Source organism: Anomaloglossus baeobatrachus, chromosome 10, assembly GCF_048569485.1.
Source record: "Anomaloglossus baeobatrachus isolate aAnoBae1 chromosome 10, aAnoBae1.hap1, whole genome shotgun sequence".
In the NCBI taxonomy this organism is placed as follows: domain Eukaryota; kingdom Metazoa; phylum Chordata; class Amphibia; order Anura; family Aromobatidae; genus Anomaloglossus; species Anomaloglossus baeobatrachus.
In genome coordinates, this window is record NC_134362.1 from 42,439,193 (window position 1) to 42,462,778 (window position 23,586).

The 23,586-nt window shown below is 45.1% G+C and overlaps 1 protein-coding gene across 2 annotated transcripts in view; it reads left to right on the plus strand.

The window, feature by feature from the left end:
- The window catches only part of LOC142254494 (cathepsin W-like), a 70,017-nt gene extending 47,568 nt beyond the window's left edge, over positions 1–22,449 (plus strand). Inside the window, exons 8-9 of one of the 2 annotated variants that reach the window (XM_075325579.1) lie at positions 8,453–8,511; positions 21,922–22,449. In XM_075325579.1, coding sequence (XP_075181694.1) covers positions 8,453–8,511; positions 21,922–22,029 — 167 coding nt within the window. In that variant the 3' untranslated portion in view covers positions 22,030–22,449. The remainder of the gene's footprint in view (positions 1–8,452; positions 8,512–21,921) is intronic. The other variant, XM_075325578.1, reaches the window with a different exon arrangement.
- The last annotated feature ends 1,137 nt before the right edge of the window (positions 22,450–23,586 follow it).

The window sequence follows — 23,586 nt, forward strand, 5'->3', positions numbered from 1 at the left end:
CATCTACCAGTAGGGTGACTGCGGAGCAAGGAGAAAAGGCACTTGTGGTAGAAGCCATGGTAGGTTCAGGCGTGCCTGACCATCATTGTGGCTGTTGTTGGGCCTGAGCTCGATCACCTTGTTCAAGTGGTGGGTATTGTCTTCTTGGTTGCCGATTATCGACATTCCGAGGATAGCACCTATTGGACGGTGTTCGACAATCACGTTGGATATGTCCATCCCTTCCGCATCGGATACAAGGGCCTCGGAATCCTCTCCGATCAGGGTAGTTTTGAAATTGTGTTGAATGTTCGGCCGTAGTCTGATAGATAGCGGGAGGGTACACTTGCGTAGGAAATGGTGATACATTAGACATAACGTATTGAGGGTTCTCAGAGTCCTCTTCCGCCAGGACAACCATCGCCTTCTTGGAGGGTTTCATATTCTTCTGGAAGCTTTTTGCAATAATAATAGCATCTGTCATGGTAGCATTTTCAATTTCCGGGCGAGTCTTCATTATATTATTCCTAAGCTCCTCCCTCAGGCCAGCGACAAAGGCTTGTGACAAAAGCTGAGCCTGTGGTTTAATCTGTTGTGAGAATCCGAGGTCTGCGAACATCTGGGTGAGTCTGGAAGCGTATTTTTCAACTGACTCTGCTTGATCTTGAGTCACATCCTTAAGGCTGGTAGCTTGATCAGATAAACGATCTTGTGCCCAGGATTTCAACTGTTCACAAAAAGTGACACCGGATTGCCAGGTTTCTTCAGAAGACAGGCGAGAATCATTCAGGGCCCCTTCCATGACTGGCCAATAAGAGTCTCTTGCTTTAATTTGGGCCAATGACATTAAATCTTGCCATGTAGCTGCGTACATCTTCTGGATCTGTACGATACGGCGGTAAAATGGCATAGGTTGGGCCTCTGGGTCTGGCAGTGTGGAGACTAAGGTAGCTGCCTGTCCAGGAGTAAACTTTATGTACATCAAGGGTTCTGAGTCATCCTTATCAAGTATGGCTTTCTGTGTCCGGACTGGTACTTGATCATCACTTGCATCTTCAACCATAATAAGTAGTTTCCTGGAGATGATAGTGGGTTTGGATGGGCGAACATATCCTTGGAGGGCATCCTGGAGTGCTTTAACAGTCGCTTCCAAACTTCCGACTAGACGAATTTCTTGCAAATTCAACATCTGGCCATGGATTAGGGGCATTATGGTTTTAACAATCTCGTTTGCACAAGCTCGGATAGGGAATCCGAAAATTCCATCCGAAATGGCGGGCAAGGCTATTGACCGTAAAGGCATCTGGGCCTGAGAGGCCTGGGAAGCATGTAGAATGGCTGCTTCGACTGCCTCTCGGAGGATCCGGCAACTGGTGTCATGTTGATTGGAATCATAAAGTGGGCCAACTGCATGAATGACTAGATTGCAGGGCAGGTTGCCTGGGCCTGTAATAGCAATACGTCCTGGTTGGACAGGGCCTTGTGTACGTACTAGGGCTTCTGAATCACGTTGAATAGATTCGCCTCCAGCCTTGACTATGCGAGCACCTAGGCCACCACTGTGGTGCAGGTGGCCATTGGCAGGATTAACCACGGCTCCTACAGACATGGTAGTGATGTCTCCTTTTCCAACTTAGAGGAGGAGTGTGCCATTGGCACAGGCATAATAACGCTGAAAGACAGGGTCCCACTCCTCGGATATGGTAGAAAATGAATCCTGTGATCCTCCATCTGTATGGGGGTTATCATAAGCCACACCGTCCTGTGCATAAGTAACACCCTCCTGTCCGGGTGGATCCAGATCAATAAGCTCATGTGACAGTGCAGAACGGGTAGTATGTGGTAGGGGCCTATGAGGTTGCAAAACTGGAGGTGCCACTGAGGATGCTGAAAGATTGGGACAAAGCAAACCGGGTTCAGGCACCGGGCTATAATAGGTGCCGGCTGGGGTGATGACTGGACAAAGTAATTGTGGTTTATGAGGTGTAGCAAGATGGCCACCACAGGAAATTCCAGGCATCTGACTTCCGGGAGTATTGCCATATTGGGACACTATGGGTGTACTGGGAGGGGCAGAAGCTACGGGCGGTGCCAGGGACGTTACTTTTAAGGGCTCTAAACTAGTTTGCATTACAGCATGCAAAGGAGGGGTTTGGTTAATACCGGATACAGCAGCTCCTAGAGAAGGAGAACAATGGGTCACAGTTGAAGGAAGACATTTAGTGACGTCAGAAACAGCAACAGGCAAAGGGGGGTAAAGGGGGGGGACTGTAAGCTATAGCAGGCAGTGAATGAGGTCTTTGTCCTCCACAATTATAACAAACACCACAATAATCAGGATTTTGGCAATCACAAACAGGGCATATCCATCCACCTGGACCAACGCCTGAATCGGCCGCGGAACTATTGTAAGATGGCGGCAATGAGGTTTGTAAATCTATCACTTGAACCTTTGATTTTTCACTTAAAACTTAACCATACAGTTTAACATCTCCTTGGTCCACTTCAATCTCCTGCCAGCCCTCTTTCTGTAACACCGCAGCTGTCCGAAACCAAGCCCTTGCTGTATCTAACAGATTATTATCTTCAAGTATCCCCTTATTGGCGGTCAATATAGACTTCCATACACTGGGCTGCAGCCTGCCACCTGGTGGTAATCCAACAATTTTACACAATTTCTTACAATTTTTCGTATATTTTTTCCCTTCTCGTTTTCCAACTAGAATACTAGCGCTCTCGGCATCCTCCGGAAGAACCGTTTTCCTTCTGAACAGAGTATACATAGTGCTTAATTGGACCAGCCGTTCCAACGGAGTCCTTTCTCGCCTCGTCCGCGTTTGTAATGCGCTGACAGTGACTCGCGTCTAATACGCAGGAGAATCCGCTAACTCCAGCACCCTTACCTTAACTAAAGTGAAATTCTTTCCCGCCTCGTCTGCCACGCAGACAGTGACATGCGCCTGAACCGCAAGGGAATACGCTAATTCCACTTTAAGTTAACAGAACCCTTCCCGCCTCGTTTATTATCTATCCAATATTCAATATTCAACATTTAATATTTAATATTCAATATTCAATATTTAATATCCAACAAACAGTGGCTGTGTCATCCGCAACACAGGGGAATCGCTAGTTCTCATACTTCTGTTCAAAAAGAAAACAACTCAACTGAAAACACCAAAAAATGCATAAACCCGTCAGGTTCTGTTCCAATTTAAACCAAAATAACACTTGTCTTTTTTTCAAATCGTTACAACTTGCTTTACTATACAAAGGCTGCAGCCACCTCCACTGACCCCTCCTCTCTCCTCACTCCAAAGAGCTGCGCTGTTTTAACCCCCGGTGTCTGCCTCTTCACTCCTCCACCCCCCTTGCTTCTCAGCTAAAAGACAGCAGGGACGTAGCTATGTAATTCGATCTCTGCTCTTTCTCAAGCAGCCGGTGGGCAATGGCCAACACACACACTGACCCCCCTTCTCCTCCACAGAACAAAGACAGCAGCTGCGTCTGTGTGGGCTCTATCAACCCCCCTTCTTTCTAACACACACAAACTTTCCTCTTAGTGGAGAAATGCAGGCAGTGGGTGATTAACTTCCCCCCCTGCTTTCTTTGTCTAAAAGACTGCAGGCACAGCGCGTAATACAACTCCCGCTCTCTGTCCCGTGTAAGCAGCCAGTGAGGGACTGACCCCCCTTCTTCCTTTGTTCACAGCGAAGAAGAAAAAAAACTACAGGCAATTAACTCTTTGAAAACTAAATCAGAGCGTAGAATCTACACGCTATCTATGAAGCTAAAAGTCACCGTTCACAATTAGCAATAAAAAAACAAACGATCAGATCGTATGACCCACGGACCCTATGACGCTATGGGGTCTGGGTCCGTCTCTTTGTTCTTAAACTACCGGCGAAAGATTCAAGCCCGCTAAGGGTCAATAGCGTCAACCACTTCCTCAGTTCAGGGATCAGACTTCTCGCCACAAATCGCCGAAATCGCAGGCAGTACTCATATACATTATATATGACACTTACCTGCGATTTTGAGTGATCAGCTCCTGTTTCGGCGGCCTGTGGGTACTAGGAAACGATCCCTCGGATCCGAGATAGAAGTTCGGCCAATCTTTCTTACGGTATCTCAGCAATGCCTCCAATTTGTTGAAGATGGGATACAAGTGATCCCTCGATCTCACCGTTGTTCCGAATTAAAATGTCGTTTGTGCACGGCGAAAAAGAATAATAATTAATTGGAATCAATTATAACTCTTCCTCTCACGACCAAGACTGAGGCAAGACTGAAATCTTTATTCTTAGACAATTAGACCACGAAGTAAAAGGGGTGTAAACAAAAGTTTTAGTCCAATCAAGTATCGTAGGTCAGGGCTTCATGACGTAGAGAGATCTGCATATCCTCCTTGGATTGGTCAGTCCAGGCTCCAGGAATTTCTTTTGTCCATCTGTCTTGGGTGCAGGACAGGAAATAGCAGCCATCTTCAAGCTATATATATATATATATATATATATATATATATATATATATATATATCCTAGTATATACTGAGTCTAAGGAAAATACACTGAATATGCAATATACTTATATAAACGTATTAGTAAAAGAATAAAAGAGAACAAAGACATGCATAGATATGTGTGTTAGTTTACATCTTACTAAACTATATACCTGAGTCTATGAAATGGCTGAATTAAGTATTTTTGGATACTCAATTCTTTATCCTCAACACAGTAACTTGGATAATCAGCAAATATGGAGCACTAGCATTTACAACACCTTCAACGAAGATATTAGTTTTAAAAAAATGGACTACATGATTAAATGGGAACATAGTTTAAAGCAACAATTTTCTGAAAGGGAATGGGAAAAAGCCCTAAAAGCGACTTATAACTCAAACATGTGTCCTACACTGCACGAATCCTACTATAAAATCCTGAGCCATTGGTACTACTCCCCCTCAAGAATAAGCAAATTCAACAAAAACGTGTCTCCTCTCTGTTGGAGGGGGTGTAACCAAATAGGCGATATACTCCATATTTTCTGGAAATGCCCAATGGTTAAAACTTTATGGTCTGAAGTTTTGAAATTGCTGAACCAAATTACAAAATCGAATATCTCTATTTCTCCACATATGTCCCTGTTGTCTCTAGGAACTGAAAATATCGATCCATCCCATGTTCCCATCGCCATCCACCTCTTTTTAATTACTTAAAATCTAATAGCAGTAAAATGGAAAACAAAAGAATGCCCATATATTAATGAAATCATTAACATACTATCCAACCATCATAAGTATGAAGAAAAACATGCAATTATAAACAATACATTTTCCTCCTACCACAAACGCTGGAGTCCATGGCTCAGTGACACAATCGGCATTTCCTGATTTAAAGGCAACCTTTCTCCAAGGATATTTTAATCTCAGATTTGAATTTGAATTCTCCCCCTTCCCCTTGCTGATTTCCCTTTCTTTCCTTTTCTCCCTTTTCTGTTTTCTCTTCTTTTCTTTAATAGGCCATATAGAGTTAAGAGTTATATTATGTATTTTAAACAATTGTTTAATATTAATAAGCGATCATAACAATATTTTACATGAACTAAATAAGCAGGAATGTTTCCCCAACCTCCTTCCCTATTACCCACTTACCTTATTCTTCCCCTGGTTTCTCCCCTAGTAAAATATTCTTACCCCTCTCATCCCTCCCATCTTTTCCTTTTCCCTCATATAAAATAAATTATAAGCATTTATACTATATGAGATATATGTATTGAAAGTTTGAAGCCAATTTATAATTCATGAATATTGTTAAATATGCTTTCTTCATGTAATAAAACATTATTGAAAATGAAAATGCACATCATCAAATACTGAACTAAAAAAAAAACTCACCATGGGCACACAGCCTTAAGGGGGCTTTACATGCTGCGACATCGCTAATGCGAAGTCGTTGGGGTCACGGAATTTGTGACGCACATCCGGTCGTATTAGCGATGCCGTTGGGTGTGACACCTATGAGCGATTTTGCATCGTCGCAAAAACTTGCAAAATCGCTCATCAGTGACATGGGGGTCTATTCTCAAATATCGTTACTGCAGCAGTAACGAAGTTGTTCCTCGATCCTGCGGCAGCACACATCGCTCCGTGTGACACCGCAGGAACGAGGAAGCTCTCCTTACCTGCCTCCCAGCCACAATGCGGAAGGAAGGAGGTGGGCGGGATGTTAGTCCCGCTCATCTCCGCTCCTCTGCTTTGATTGGGCGGCGGTTCAGTGACGCTGCTGTGACGTCGCTGTGATGCTGAACGAACTGCCCTCTTAGAAAGGAGGCGGTTCGCCGGTCACAGCAACGTCGCAGGGAAGGTAAGTCCGTTTGACGAGCACTCGCCCCATCGCACATGCGATATTGTGTGATAGCTGCCGTAGCGAACATTATCGCTACGGCAGCTTCACACGCACATACCTTGTCGGCGACGTTGCGGTGACTGCCGAACAATCCCTCCCTCAAGGGGGAGGTGCATTCAGCGTCACCGCAACGTCACTAAGCGGCCGGCCAATAGAAGCGGAGGGGCGGAGATGAGCGGAACATAACATCCCGCCCACCTCCTTCCTTCCGCATTGCCGCTGAACGCAGGTAAGGAGATGTTTGTCATTCCTGCGGCTTCACACACAGCAATGTGTGCTGACACAGGAACGAGGAACAACATCGTATCAACATTATGAAAATGAACGACGTTACACAGATCAGCGTTTTTTTTATGCTGATGCGCTCGTTCATCGTCGCAACTAGGATTTACACGGTGCGATGTCGTTACCGGCGCCAGATGTGCGTCACTAACGACATGACCCCGACAATATAACAGTAACGATGTCGCAACGTGTAAAGTACCCCTTAGAGTCACTCACAAAATATCTCATTTTATAGCTAATGTGTAGAGGAAATGTGCCCATAAAGTAACTAGTGGGACTGGGGAAATGTCTATTTTATAGACAAACAGAATTTTCTTCTTAAAGGGAATCTGTCAGGTCCTGTATGCACCCACAACCAAGAGCAGTTCTGGGTTCATATTTCTAATCCCTGCCTAACTGTCCCTGTATCTAGTAGTATAGATGGAGCGGTTTTAGAAAAAGTATTTCTAAAGATCCTTTATGATATGCTAATGAGGCCACGGACTAGTCGCAAGGGCGTTACTTCCCTTGGCTAGTCGGCCCCCTTAGCATATAAGTACGCCCCTGTGGGTGTGCTTACATGCTAAGGGGGCCGACTAGCCAAGGGAATGAATACCCTTGCGACTAGTCCCTGGCCTCATTAGCATATCATAAAGGATCTTTAGAAATACTTTTTCTAAAACATCTCCATCTATACTACTAGATACAGGGACAGTTAAGACCGCTTTACACGCTGAGATATCGGTACCGATATCACTAGCGTGCATTCCCGCCCCCATCTGTTGTGCGAAACGGGAAAATCGCTGCCCGTGTCGCACAACATCGCCCGGACCCGTCACACGTACTTACCTGCCTAGCGACGTCGCTGTGACCGGCGAACCACCTCCTTTCTAAGGGGGCGGTCCGTGCGGCGTCACAGCGACGTCACTAAGCGGCCGCCCAATAGAAGCGGAGGGGCGGAGATGAGCAGGACGTAATTGTGGCCGGCATTGTGGCTCGGCGGCAGGTAAGGAGAGGTTCCTCGTTCCTGCGGCGTCACACATAGCGATGTGTGCTGCCGCAGGAGCGATGAACTACTTCGTACCTGCAGCTCCAACGATAATTGAGAATGTACCCCCATGTCACCGATGAGCGTTTTTGCGACAATGCAAAATCGCTCATAGGTGTCACATGCAACGGCATCGCTAATGCGACCGGATGTGCGTCACAAATTCCGTGACCCCAACGACTTTGCATTAGCGATGTTGCAGCGTGTAAAGCCCCCTTTAGGCAGGGATTAGAAATATGAACCCAGAAGTGCTCTTGGTTGTGGGTGCATACAGGACCTGACAGGTTCACTTTAACGTCACTGTAGTTCACAAAATACTGTATGGACACCTTTTGGTTGTTTGTTTGTTTTTTCTACTTATATATATTTTTTGCTAAAACGATATTTTCTTCAAGGCTGTTCCTCAAAAATGTTTAATTGTTTCGTTTCTACAGCCACTCTGTATTACAGAATATAGGAGGCTGCAGGATGAGGGAACACTGAATTCATTAGTGGGTTTGCTCGGATATCACAGCTTTTTACTGAAAGTTTTCTAAGCTGATTTATGAATTTGAAGTATAAAATAGTTCAGAAAAAGATAAAAGGTTACAAAACCTGAGGCCAGAATGAGCCGTATGACAGGTGCAGTGTAAACTCATTAAGGCGGATATGTGCTGTAAGTGGCTGTAGAAGTTAAATGGTTCCAGCTATATCCAGTAATACAAAGATTATAGAAGCTAAAAAAAACTTTTGTTTTTCCTTTTGTTTTATACAGATGTTAAAGACCCTTATTGGATCATAAAAAACAGCTGGGGCAGTACTTGGGGAGAAAGCGTAAGTATTATTAATAATAGGCTACTTTCAGAGGGTGTTAAAGGGCTTAAGGCCGCTTTACACGCGGCGATATTTCGTGCGATCATCGCATCAGTCGTTTGTGCGACACGGGCAATTTGTTGCCCGTGTCGCACAAAGTCGGTAAACCCCGTTACACGAACTTACCTTCCAAACGACCTCGCTGTGGGTGGCGAACATCCACTTCTTGAAGGGGGAGGGACGTTCGGCGTTACCACGACATCACACAGCTGCTGCCCAATAGAAGTGGAGGGGCGGAGATGAGCGGGACGTAACATCCCGCCCACCTACTTCCTTCCGCATTGCCGGCGGGACGCAGGTAAGCTGTGTTAGTCGCTCTCGGGGTGTCACACGGAGCGATGTGTGCAGCCTCGGGAGCGACGAACAACCTGCTTCCAGGAAATTCATCAATATTTTGAAAATGAACGACGTGTCAACGAGCAACGATAAGGTGAGTATTTTTACTCGATCACAGTCGCTCGTAGCTGTCACACGCTACGATATGTCAAACAATGCCGGATGTGCTTCACTATTGACGTGACCTTGACGACATATCGTTAGAATATATCGTAGCGTGTAACAGGGCCTTTATTCAAGACTTTGCTCGTTTCCCTATGGGCTAAGAAAGCTGCTAATTATCTGTCTATTCTGCACAGTGTCAATCTCTGCCCGTTCAGAACAGTATTGGTCCACGCCTGTCTGCAATTCTGTGGCTCCGGTTGACGTCACTTTGAGGGAGCAGTGTCTTCTCTTCTGCTCTGCCAACAGGGCATCACTAGCAATCTCATGCTGATTGACATCTGGCTCCTCACTACCTAACTGCAGGGAACCGGCCATCAATGAGCATGACACCGTCGTCAGAGCAGTCCAGAAGAGGAAGAACTACTCTGTTGACGTTAGGTCAAGTGAAGCAGCAGAATCACCATCAGGAGTTTTCGGCAACGTCACGTTGACGGAGCAATGTCGTCTTTTCTGCTCTGTCGATGGGGCATCTCTACCACCAATGTCATGTTGATTGACAGCCAGCTCCCCATTACCTAACTGCAGGGAACCAGCCATCAATCAGCATAACATCAGCAGTGACGCCTCGTTGACAGAGAAGCCAAGAAGAGAATGAGCTGCTTAGTTCACATTAAGTCAAGTGAAGCAGCAGAATTGCCATCAGGAGTAGTCCATAACTCCTGTGAGCCGACAGAGATCAGCACTTGGCACAACAGGTGTGTAGTTAGCAACTACTTGCCTTTAAGGTTTTAGCCACATAGGGGAATATAAGCAAAGTCAGGGATAACCCTTTTAATACTCAGCTGTGTAGAAACCATATTTTTTGAGCCAAGAAAAGAATTAGATCTAAATGGAATCAGGCAAACTTTTCCAAAGGTGGACTTAGAGCCTAGGAGGGCATACTTGGAAGCAAAGCTTCACGAATTCCACTCCTTATATGCTATTGGAACTCCAGATTAGTAAGATTTATTTTACGAGCGCTTGGGAAATCATTGCAGCACACACGCTTTGTGGTGGACTGAAAGTTTCTGCTTTATTACATCACATGACCAGTTTATATAGTATCCCAAACAAAGAAATAATTACTCAGAACTATGCACTAATAAAAGCTGCATGGGTGTGTGTAGAAATGTGAAACTTCCCCGCCTATCAGTGTTAGCTGAGCCCTATGACACCAGTTATAAGACAAGATGGTTTCTATAAGAACAAAATAGATTGTATTCGCTCACAAGATCATTTAGGGTATATATATATATAGAGAACATATAGCCAGCTCACCATAAAGGAGTTCCTCTTGATGCAGTGGTCGGTGTTTACCTTATATTCTGCAGGGATCCAGGCAGGGAGTGTGCCCAAACAAATGGAAATGTACAGTCATGGCCAAAAGTTTTGAGAATGCTACAAATATTAATTTTTACAAAGTCTACTGCTTAAGTTTTTCTAATGGCAATTTGCATATACTCTAGAATGTCATAAAGAGTGATCAGCTTAACAGCAATTACTTGCAAAGTCAATATTGGCTAAGAAAATGAACTTTAACCCCCAAAACACATTTCAACATCATTGCATTCCTGCCTTAAAAGGAGCAGCTAACATTGTTTTAGTGATTGTTCCATTAACACAGGTGTGGGTGTTGATGAGGACAGGGCTGGCGATCAATCAGTCATGATTAAGTAAGAATGACACCACTGGACACTTTAAAAGTAGGCTGGTGCTTGGTATCATTGTTTCTCTTCAGTTAACCATGGTTATCTCTAAAGAAACACGTGCAGCCATCATTGCTCTGCACAAAAATGGCCTAACAGGGAAGAGTATCGCAGCTACAAAGATTGCACCTCAGTCAACAATCTATCCCATCATCAAGAACTTCAAGCAGAGAGAGCTTTCATTGTTGCAAAAAGGCTCCAGGGCGCCCAAGAAGGACCAGCAAACGCCAGGACCGTACCTTAAAACTGTTTCAGCTGCGGGATCGGACTACCAGCAGTGCCGAGCTAGCTCAGCAATGGCAGCAGGCTGGTGTGAGTGCACTCACGCACTGTGAGGCAGAGACTCTTTGAGCAAGGCCTGATTTCAAGGAGGGCAGCAAAGAAGCCACTTCTCTCCAGAAAAAACATCAGGGACCGACTGATATTCTGCAAAAGGTACAGGGAGTGGACTGCTGAGGACTGGGGTAAAGTCATTTTCTCAGATGAATTCACACATATATATACATACACACACATATATATATATATATATATATATATATATATATATATATATATATATATATATATATATATATATATATATGTGTATGTATATATATATATATATATATATATATATATATATATATATACATATACACACACACACACACATACATATGTATATATATATATATGTATATATATATATATATATATATATGTATATATATATACGCGCGCGCACACACACACACACACACACACACATTGGAACCTCAGTCACGAGTAACCCAGTTAGTGAGTATTCCGCTTAACGAGTAAAGCTTGCTGTAAATTTGTAACTCACTTTATGAGCAAGCTTTGCCGTACGAGCAAAATACTCACCACACACACTTCCGATTCCGTACTTCCACCGCGCTCTGACCCACTCTTACAGTCTGCACAAACACACACAAACACGCTCGCACACAAACATATTATGCTCACCTTACCTTTTGTTCCATCGTCGGCCTCACGGTTCTTGTAATTCGCCGCTACAGGATGTGTATCGGGTAACCATTGTGACAAGGGAGGAACTTCCGCTGTCAGCCGCTACTCAAAGGCAGCACACTGATCAGAGGAAAGCGGCTCATGCCTTTGACGTCAGCGCTCTGGCAGCAGAAGCTCCGGCATAGGTCGCGATGGTAACCCAATGCGCATCATGTATCGGCGAACTGCAAGATCCAGGCGGCCAGCGATGGAACGGAAGGTAAGGTGAAAATAATATGTGTGTGCGTGTGTGTTTGTTTGTTTATACATGTTTGTACGTGTTTGTACGTGTGTGGAATGGCACAATAGGGGACCAGGATGGGACATTTAACAGGTTGTGGAACGAATTGTCTGCATTGCAATGACTTCCTTTGGGAAAATTTTGCTTTGCCAGGCGAGTAACTTGGTTAACGAGCACACTCCCAGAACGGATTGTTCTTGTTAACCAAGGTTCCACTGATATATATATATATATATATATAATGCCGGTGATATTTTACTAGGTCTTTGATCTCTATTTCTTTATCCTACAGCGTTAGATTTTCCCCAGCCATGAATCCCCCTCTTAGCCCAACATGGTGCTAGCCATAAAATATTACATTACCGTATAGTTATGTCATATCTATATCATTTATTAGTTTTTAAAACAGAGAAAATATAAATTAGCAATGGAAGGGCAATTAATTCTACTGAGAGTTGATGTAACCAAATTTTTCATCTCTCCTTTTTTTTTTTTTTTTAAAAAACATCTTTTTTATTCAAAATTTTAAACATAACAAAAAAATTATACCGTCAGTTCCATGGTCAAATAGTTAAAATCAGCATACACGAGATTTATTTGTTCGACAATGCAACTGTAAACCTTGCAAGGGAAGAAAAAATAAAAGGTAGCATCAAAAACAAAGAATAAAGGGGGCTTTACACGGTAGCGATATCGCTAGCAATTTCTAGCGATAGCGTCCGTGTAAGTACCCGCCCCCGTCGCGCATGCGATTGTTTGTGATCGCTGCCGTAGCGAACATTATCGCTACGGCAGCGTCACACATACTTACCTGGTCGGCGGCGTCGCTGTGACTGCCGAACAATCCCTCCTTCATGGGGGAGGGACGTTCGGCATCACAGCGACGTCACCGCAACGTCACTTAGCGGCCGGCCAATCAAAGCGGAGGGGCGGAGATGAGCAGGACGTAACATCCCGCCCACCTCCTTCCTTCCTCATTGGGGCCGGCGGCAGGTAAGGAGACGTTCCTCGCTCATGCGGTGTCACACATAGCGATGTGTGCTGCCGCATGAGCGATGAACCACAACGCTAAACAACCCTTACCGATTTTTTACTTTGGGACGACCTCTCCATGGTGAACGATTTTCACCATTTTTGAGGTCGCCTAAGGTCGCTGGTAAGTATTACACGCTGCAATATCGTTAATGACGCCGGATGTGCGTCACTAACAACTTGACCCCGGCGACCAAACATTAACGATATCGTAGCGTGTAAAGCCCCCTTAAGAGTGTGAACCCTTCTACAATTATGTTCTTGCTATGGTGTCGACTACCATCTCCATATGGTACATGCTAAGTGTATAATGATGGTCCCAAAACCCCCAACGTCCCTCCCAGGTCTTCCAGACAATACCATTCTGTATGGCGGAAAGGGCTAATTATTTTCAGGATTTCCTGAGGACTATAATGAAAACCAATAGATTTTTTCCACAGCGGAAAAACGTTTCCTGCTGACTTTTCTTTACTCCTTTCTGCTTCTATCATTTGAGATATTATTGCTCCCATTGATGGAGTGTTTGGTTTAAGCCACTCACTAAACAAAGCCCGAAGAGCCACCACTAAAAATGTATGGATATTTCTAGGAATCTTTACTTTGTCTACCATACTCTGAGATTCAGATTCGGGAGGGGGGGGGGCGTAATTGGTGGAAGAGCAGAGCCTGTGGTGTTTGTGGAAGTTTCGTTCCCCAACATGCTTGAATCTGGTCCATTAAGCGGGCTTTACACGCTGCGATATCGATCTCGATATCTCTAGCGTGCGACCCACCCCCATCGTCTGTGCGACACTGGCAAATCGCTGCCCATCGCGCACAAAATCGTGCACCCCCGTCACACATACTTACCTGCATAGTGACGTCGCTGTGACCGGCGTACCGCCTCCTTTCTAAGGGGGCAGTCCGTTCGGCGTCACAGCGACGTCACTAAGCGGCCGCCCAATCAAAGCGGAGGGGCGGAGATGAGCGGGACGAACATCCCGCCCACCTACTTCCCTCCTCATTGCGGGCGGGACGCTGGTAAGGAGTGGTTCCTCGTTCCTGCGGGGTCACACGTAGCGATGTGTGCTGCTGCAGGAACGACGAACTACATCGCCCAAATATCAGCAGCGATAATTGGGAGGAGGGGGGCATGTCACCGATGAGCAATTTTGAACGTTTTTGCGACGATTCAAAATCACTCCTAGGAGTCACACACAACGAGATCGCTACAGCGGCCGGATGTGCGTCACAAATTCCGTGACCCCAACGAGATCGCTGTAGCGAAATCGTAGCGTGTAAAGTGGCCTTTACTCGCTTCCAATATGTTACTTCGGTGCACTCCCACATCCCATGCCACGGATTCGTAAAGGGCACCCCACACTTATAACTAGAGTTGAGCGCGGTTCACGGTTCGAGGTTCTCCAGTTCGCGGCTCGAGTGATTTTGGGGGCTGTTCTAGATCGAACTAGAACTCGAGCTTTTTGCTAAAGCTCGATAGTTCTAGACACGTTCAAGAACGGTTCTAGCAGCAAAAAGCAGGGCTTTTTACAGCTACAGTGTGCAGGACCCATCGCTGGCAGCCTGCCAGAAGCTGGTAACCAAGATAAACATCGGGTATCCAAGCAAAGCGCTTTGGTTAGTAACCCGATGTTTATCCTAGTTACGTGCAGGAAGCCCACACTTCCCCGCTCAGCTCACTACGCCCCCTCCTGCACGCGGCATGTACACACACACACACACACACACACACACTCACACTCACCTGTCCCCAGCCAAGCAGTCCACGACACTGACGTCCTCAGCGCCACCCACTTCGCACTCCGCCGCCAGCACACATGGCTCCGCCCACCTGCACTCTGCACACATGGTCCCGCTCGGCTTACCTGCGGTGATGAAGTCCCGACCTCAGCGCTGTCACTGTCCTCCATGGCCGCCGCTTGTCACATCACCTTCTCTCACTTCCGACCCGAGACTGACTAGCGGTGACGTCACGGGCCGCTCGCGATACTTGGCTGTGAAGGCGGCGGCCATTGAACTCAGTGACAGGTGCTGTCAGCAGTGCAGGAGATCAGCGCAGGTAATGTACCTCACTGACAGCAGCACTTGTCATCCCCTGCAGTGACCTGGGCTGACCCATTGATGTTAGGTCAGGTCACTGCACTGCTCTCCCAGCCAATGGGGAACATCCTGCCTTCATTGACTGGGACAGTGTGGATCGTCATGGCAACCCCTTGGATTACACGAGACCTGGATTTGTTTTTCTTTCTAATAAATTGGTTAAAGAGGGAATGTATTGGGGAGTGTTTTTTCAAATAAAAATGTGTTTGTCGTCTATTTTTTTTTATTACTGACTGGGTTGGTGATGTCGGGGATCTGATAGACGCATGACCTCACCAACCCCAGGGCTTGATGCCAAGTGACATTACACATCTGGTATTAACCCCATATATTACCCCGTTTGCCACCGCACCAGGGCACGGGATGAGCTGGGGCGAAGCACCAGGATTGGCACATCTAATGGATGCGCCACTTCTGGGGCGGCTGCGGCCTGCTATTTTTAGGCTGGGGAGAGTCCAATAACCATGGACCTCCCTAGTCTGAGAATATCAGACCCCAGCTGTCTGCTTTACCTTGGTTGGTGATCCAATTTTGGGGGGACCCCTACGTGTTTTTTTTTTTTAATTATTTATTTAATTTAAAATAACAGCGTGGGGTGCCCTCAGTTTTGGATTACCAGCCAAGGTGAGGCTGCCAGCTGTGGTCTGCAGGCTACAGCCGCCTGCTTTACCCTAGCTGGCTACAAAAATAGGGGGAACCTTACGTCATTTTTTTTTTTAAATGTATTTTTTTTTTGGCTAAATACAAGGCTAAGCACCCCTTAGTGCCACATGAAAGGCACCAAAGGGTGCAAAATTACAAAATGCCGGAGAATGGGACATTATGTGTCTTTCTGCCATTATAATGACAGAAAAGACTGATATGAAGTGCACAAGCACAAGAAAATCACCAGAGCGCTCTACGCTGTGAAAAGCAGTAGAAAATGGCACTGGAGTGAACATGTGACTGCCTCATGTAGGATGAAGCTATGGATCCTGGGTAAATTTATGCATTTTCCCTCCAGTTTTTTTGCAGTACACAAAAAAACGGAAGGCACACGGATGACAAACAGATGACATACGGACCGTCTACGGAACGGAAACGGATGCCACACGGATGCACCCGTGAAAAAAAGGACTGTTTTTTGCAGACCGCAAAAATGGATCGGTAGTGTTAATGTAGCCTTATTCTGATCTGCCGTTTATAAACAGCAGGCAGAAATAAGTGAAAAGCGCCCCCCAGCGTCAGAAATTCTCCGGGGTTTCAGGGCTAGCTGAGACCCTGGAGATCATGATTCAGGACGTTTTTTCCGGTCACCGCTCACGTGATCACAGGTATACACCGTACACCGATGATCACGTTACAGTAAATGACAGCGCCAGTAAAAAATTATTTATCTCCCATCTGGCATGAACAAACATGATAAATCTCCTCCCCGGTCCCCTCCGGTCCCCCGGTGTCGCCAAAGTGCCCCCCCTGATGCCCTCCCAGAAATCCAAGATGGCCGCGCGCACAGCAGCGCGCCGGCCGCATTCACCCTACTCCTCTGATTTCTGTCGCATGTGCCATGACACATGCGACAGAAAACTCCTCCCCAGGCCCTGCCAGGTCACCCCCTATAACCCCACCGGTGTTCCCCGGTGTCCCACGGTACCTGTGCAGCGTTGATCCCCCCACTGCCCTCTCCTTCACAATAGACGCTGCCGCATGCACAGAGCGGCTGTCAGCTCAGCTTCCTGTGTTAAGACACAGTGAGTGGTGGTTATGCATCTGTAAGCTAAATGGGCGGCACGGTGGCTCAGTGGTTAGCACTGCAGTCTTGCAGCGCTGAGGTCCTGGGTTCAATTCTCACCAAGGACACCATCTGCAAGGAGTTTGTATGTTCTCCCCGTGTTTGCGTGGGTTTCCTCCGGGTACTCTGGTTTCCTCCCACACTCCAAAGACATACAGCGCTATGGAATTAATAACGCTATATAAATGAATAAATTATTATTATTACTGCAATGCCCTGCTCATGAGGTAAGGAACATAATTGATCAGGAGAGCTATATACTACATTTCCAAATGGAGGGATTTGCTTTTATAGTTTCCTTGCTGAACGACTACCAAACATGAGAGTCCGTTATACACCACAAGAAAACACATCTAAATAGCGAGCTCTGTTGTTAAGTATTCATTCAGCTGGATAACTGGACTTAAAGGGGTATTCCATCTCCAAGATCCTATCCCCAATATATAGTAGGTGGAATAATAATAATATCAGCAAATACCAATATTTGGAAATGTAGAATAGTTCTCCTGATTAGGCATGCCCTTACCTCATGAGCAGGGCATTGCAGCTTTGGTAGCAACCATTACGACATGGACTCTGCTGCTGTGGACCCGGGGAGAGTGAGTGCAGATTCATTGCACCCACACTCCTCACATGAAGGGTCTGCACTCCTAGAAAATGGGGGATACGTTCCCTGAGTGTCTCCCCCCCATATTCTAGACGGTCCAGAGTCGTCGTGGGACCCCTTTATTTTTTTTCTTACAATAAATTGGTGAAAGAGGAAATGTTTTGGGGACTGTTTTTCAAATAAATTTCTTTTGTCGATTTTTTTTTTTGTTAGTACTGACAGTTCATGATGTTGGGTATCTAATAGACGCCATGACATCACAAACTGCTGGGCTTGATCTCAGGTGACTTTACAGCTAGTATCAACCCGATTTATTACCCCGTTTGCCACTGCACCAGGGCACGGGATGAGCTGGGGTGAAGCGCCAGGATTGGCGCATCTAGTGGATGCGCCACGTCTGGGGTGCCTGCGGCCTGCTATTTTTAGGCTGTGAAGGCCCAATAACTATGGACCTTCCCACCCTGAGAATACCAGACCACAGCTGTCCGCTTTACCTTGGCTGGTGATCCAATTTGCGGGGGACCCTACCTTTTTTGTGTAATTATATATTTATAAAATAATTATAAAAAAAAAAGAGCCTGGGGGGACCTCCACATTGGATCCCCAACCACGGTAAAGCTGCCAGCTGTGGTTTTCAGGCTACAGCCGTCTGCTTTACCCTAGCTGGCTATCAAAAATGGGGGGACCCAACGTCATTTTTTTTTTAACTATTTTTTAAATAGAAAAAATTAATGGGCTTACCTGTATTTTGATTGCCAACCAAGGTAACGGCAGGTAGATGGCGGTGGCAACCCATAGCTGTCTGCTTTATCTGCGCTGAAAATCAAAAATACCGCGGAGCGCTACATCATTTTTTTTAAAGATTTATTTTTACAGCACTGTGATGTCCAGCAATCAAAATACAGGGAAGCCCATTTTGTTTTTAGTTATTTAAATAAATAATTAAAAAAAATATATATGGGCTCCCGCTGCATTTTTTGTATTGCTAGCGAAGGGTAATCCAAGCAGCTACTGGCTGCTAACTCCCACAGCTTGGTGTTACCTTCACTGGCAATGGAAAATCCAGGGAAGCATTTTTTATTTTTTTTGCCAAAAAACTACAAAAAAAGGACGTGAGCTTCGCCATATTTTTGTATGCTAGCCAGGTATAGCAGGCAGGTGCTGGAAGAGTTGGATACAGCGCCAGAAGATGGCACTTCTATGAAAGTGCCATTTTCTGAGGCGGCTGCAGACTGCAATTCGCAGCAGTGGGGCCCAGAAAGCTCAGGCCAACCTGTGCTGCGGATTCCAATCCCCAGCTGCCTAGTTGTACCTGGCTGGACACAAAAATGGGGCGAAGCCTACGTCATTTGTTTTCTAATTATTTCATGAAATTCATGAAATAAAAAAAGGGCTTCCCTTTATTTTTGGTTCCCAGCCGGGTACAAATAGGCAACTGGGGGTTGGGGGCAGCCGTACCTGCCTGCTGTACCTGGCTAGCATACAAAAATATGGCGAAGCCCACATAATTTTTTCAGGGGGCAAAAAACTTCTGCATACAGTCCTGGATGGAGTATGCTGAGCCTTGTAGTTCTGCAGCTGCTGTCTGTCTGTATGGAGAAGAGCAGACACCAGCTGCAGAACTACAAGGCTCAGCATACTCCATCCAGGACTGTATGCAGAAGTTTTTTGCCCACCAAAACAATGACGTGGGCTTCGCCATATTTTTGTATGCTAGCCAGGTACAGCAGGCAGCCACGGGCTGCCTCCAACCCCCAGTTGCCTATTTGTACCCGGCTAGGAACCAAAAATATAGGGAAGCCCGTTTTTTTTAATTATTTCATTTATTTCATGAAATAATTAAAAAACAAATGACGTGGGCTTCGCCCCATTTTTGTGTCCAGCCAGGTACAACTCGGCAGCTGGGGATTGGAATCCGCAGCACAGGTTAGCCCGAGGTTTCTGGGCGCCTCTGCTGCGAATTGCAGTCCGCAGCTGCCCCATAAAATGGCGCTTTCATAGAAGCGCTATCATTTGGCGCTGTATCCAACTCTTTCAACAGCCCTGAAGCCGGGTGGCTTGTTGGGTAATAATGAGTTAATACTAGCTTTGTTTTACTAGCTAGTATTAAGCCAGAGATTCTTAATGTCAGGCACGTTTGACCCGGCCATTAAGAATTTCAAATAAAGGGTTAAAAAAAAGACACCACACAGAGAAAAAATACTTTAATAGAAATAAATACACAGACACATTAGAGACTCCATCTTTATTACCCCCTGTCAGCCCTCCACGATCCATGGTCTTCTGTCTTTCTCGTTCAACAAATGCAGCTCTGCTCCATCACTGCTGCATGGGGGAAGACGCTGCTTCCCGTGCAGAAATCACTCCGTGAAGGCTGCACGGGGAAGCAGCGTGCAGCCTTCACTCCGTGAGTGATCAGTGCGCTGGCTGTTAGCGGTAACAGCGGTAACGCTGACAGACGCGTTACCATAGCAACGGTGCTCCGATTATGTAATTCCCGGAGCCGCGGTTAGCGGTGACGTCACCGCTAACTGCGTTGCTATGGCAACGGTGATCTCCGTTAATGACCGGCTGTGTCAGCCGGTCCCTAACGGAACGGGGAGTCGACCGTGTGCTAGAGCATGTCGCCGGTACACGGCGATACACAAATGTGCACCGTGTACCGGAGAGTGCAATGACAGGTCCTACATGACGCGTCATAGTCATGTGACCAGTCTGTAGCCAATGAGATAACAGGCACGTGACTGGTCACATGGCTATTTTGACGTCACGATAGGTCCTGCATCACTGCTGGCAGTGCTGGTCACCGGGAGGATTCAGCGATCATCGGATGGAATAGCGGCAGGAGACAGAGTGCAGGAGGGATCACGGGGACCGGTAAGTGTTATGGCAATGTTTATTAACTGTATGTGTACATTTATAATGCGTTTTTATGTGTTTGTGATTGCCTCCCATTATTTCCTATTGGTTCAAGTTCGGTTCGTCGAACGTTCGCCGAACTGAACTCGAACGAGACCTCTGTTCGACGAACCGAACTCGAGCCGAACCACGGCCGGTTCGCTCATCTCTACTTAGGACACGTTGTCATCTCTCCTTTTTGATTGCTATATAATAAATTATATTTTTGCTCACTTTCAACAATTCTTTTTACACAGTTGCTACTGAAGTCATGGGACTAGGAGTGAATATAATGCATGCTTGTTGACTGCAATGTTCAGGGGATGCAAAGACAATGTAGAGAGTTTGAGAGAGTATTAATAACATTAACAAGACCCGTTGCGATCATCTGATTGTCAATTGAAGGAGGATTTAAAAGTCTTTATATCCTGGTTTAGTTTTTAAAGCAAATGTAAACTTTTATTGCTAAAATGAGTTACTTTCTGCAGAAACAGCTATTTTAATAAATTCAGCGTGTGATATATTTATCTCATCTTTGTTCTATATGTATCAAAGTCCTATATCTATCGTTGCATTATACTTTTCATATCAAGAAGCCCAATTTTCACAAAACACACTGACAAACCAGAGCATTAAAGGGGCTTGGTTTAAGCAATTTTTTATTAATAACAGGCAATTATTTTGGGGGGCTTCATATAGCTTGAAATTATAGCATATTCACATTTTCAGAAATGTAACAGGCTCTTTGATGGTGGCTTAAAAGGAATCTGCCTTCAGGTATGTTCTATATAATCTGACAGCAGCGTGATGTAGGGACAGGGGCCCTGATTGCAGCAATATATGACTTAGCTTACTGGGTGCAGCAGTTGTGATAAGATCAGTTTTCTGTGCTGCAGATCTTGGAATGCTGAGCCCTGTATAACCCCGCCCACAGCACTGATTGGCAGCTTCCTGTGCACACTGATTATGGACACAAAGAAGCTAATCACTGCTGGGGGTGGGGTTGGACCAGGAGGCACCAGACATCTAGTCCTGTAGTGAGAATCTCCTGCTGATAAAACACTGGGGTTTTTTTTAACCAAAAACACAGTAAGTGACACATCACTGGCATCAGGGTCTCAACCCAAATATCATGCTGTTCTCAGATTATTTATCAAAAAACAAAAAGAGAAAAGATCAGCACTCCCACCAGGCAACAGTGCACGTGGATATATCAGTCTGTAGTGAAGTCAAGAGATCTCAGCACTCATTTGTACAGCTAATTGCATAATTGCAATCTTTATTCAACTCACGTCTGGACATTTCAGCCTTTCCCAGGATTTGCACACCTGTGGAAAGCCTGAGAAAGGATGAAACGTCCAGATGCTAGTTGAATAAAGACTGCAATTACCTGTACAAACGAATGCTGAAATCTCTTGACTTCACTACATATCAAAAACCTGCTGACAGATTCCCTTTAATTGTTGGTATGCTAAAATGATGACAATAACATGAATACTAATAGACAGTTTCTCTTCTCCAGGGATTTTTTCGGTTCTATTTTGGTAAAAATATCTGTGGCGTTGCAGAGAAACCTGTAAGTGCCATTGCGTCCAAGACAAAAAAGAAGAAATTTCATTGTCCTGCCTAAAAAAATGTGTCCTTGAATTTTAATATCTGTGATAGGTTTAAAGGCGTTATCTAGAATCAACAAAAATAGACTAAGAGGGGGGAAGCCATGAGATAAAAATGAAATCATTAATCACCTGGTAACTGTACTGCATCATCTCAACATATGACTGCTGCAGCCAATCACTGTCACATGGGTGTGACCGCTGAGGCCAATGATTGGCTGCAGCATGATGACCAATAACCAGCAGAGTGGGTGCACTAGAGATGCATTGGCTAATTTTTGTTGATCCCAGACAGTCCTTTAATGCCAAATCAGGAAAAATGTATCCAAACTGGATTAATGTTCTCGCTAACTTGCATTGTATTACACTGGCTTCCGCTTCCTCTGCAAAATCAATGTAAAAAATATTAAAGTGCATTATTTTAAAATAAAATATTAAAAGCATTAGTTGTATACTTTTATGAATGTTTCTGAAAATGTAAGTTACAGGCAATATTGCCACTGCCATATCTCTCACGGCCTTTCTTTCAATATATGGGTGACAAATTACAAAATCCGACTGATTTACCATACACATTCTATAAACACAGTAGGAATATTTGTACCGCATTGATCAAACGTTTGGACATCCCTGTTCATGGAATAGATCTCTGTTGTTATTGGGGTACATAACTAGTTTTGATATCTTTCTATATCATTTTTTGGGAAAGGTGCTGGAATTCGCTAACCCACCTAAAATCGCTAAAATGGAAGGAAACAGCATGGGGGAGGTCGCTGCTTTGAACTAAAATAAATAAATTAAAAAAAAATAAATTACATGGGGTCCCCAAATTTTGATAACCAGCCAAGGGAAAGCAGAGAACTGAGGGCTGATATTATCAGGCTGGGAAGGTTGATAGTTATTTGGCCCGTCTCATCCTAAAAATACCAGCCTGCAGCCACCCCAGAAGTGGCGCATCACAATAGGCAATCGGGGTAAAATTTTGGGGGGCTTGTTGTCAGCTGCATCAAGTCCAGGAGTTAGCATTAAAGAGGTAGGGGAGCAAGCATGATCTGAATGTGGCATGCATCATATAAAAAGTGCAAATTCACAGATTTATTCCAACTGTACTATAATACAAAATGAGATTTTTAGCTAATAATTGATCAATTTATTGAGCCACCCCTGCCACGTCACGTCTCAATAGGGGGGTCCTACTCTATATTATGTATTTCATGTGCCAATGCGGCCTCCTAGATAAATTAAAAGCAGAACTATATTGGAGCAAACATACCTGTAACTTATATACAACCGCTTCCCTGTTGCAAAAAGAGGCAGCTGTGAATAACAGGCAGCCCAGGTCCCAGCATGTGCATGAGATGCCACACACACCAGGACAATGTCAGAACTGACCTTCACAGTTCCAGACCAGCAACCATAAATAAAGGCAGACCAGACCCAAGTATGGTGCTTAATTAGCAATGCCTGTAAAAAAAGGGTGAGGCAGCTGAATGTGAACAGCCACCAACAGAAGGAATATATTGCAAACCAAGGTCAGGCGTGCATGGCATGGCGGTGGTCAGTAGAGATGAGCG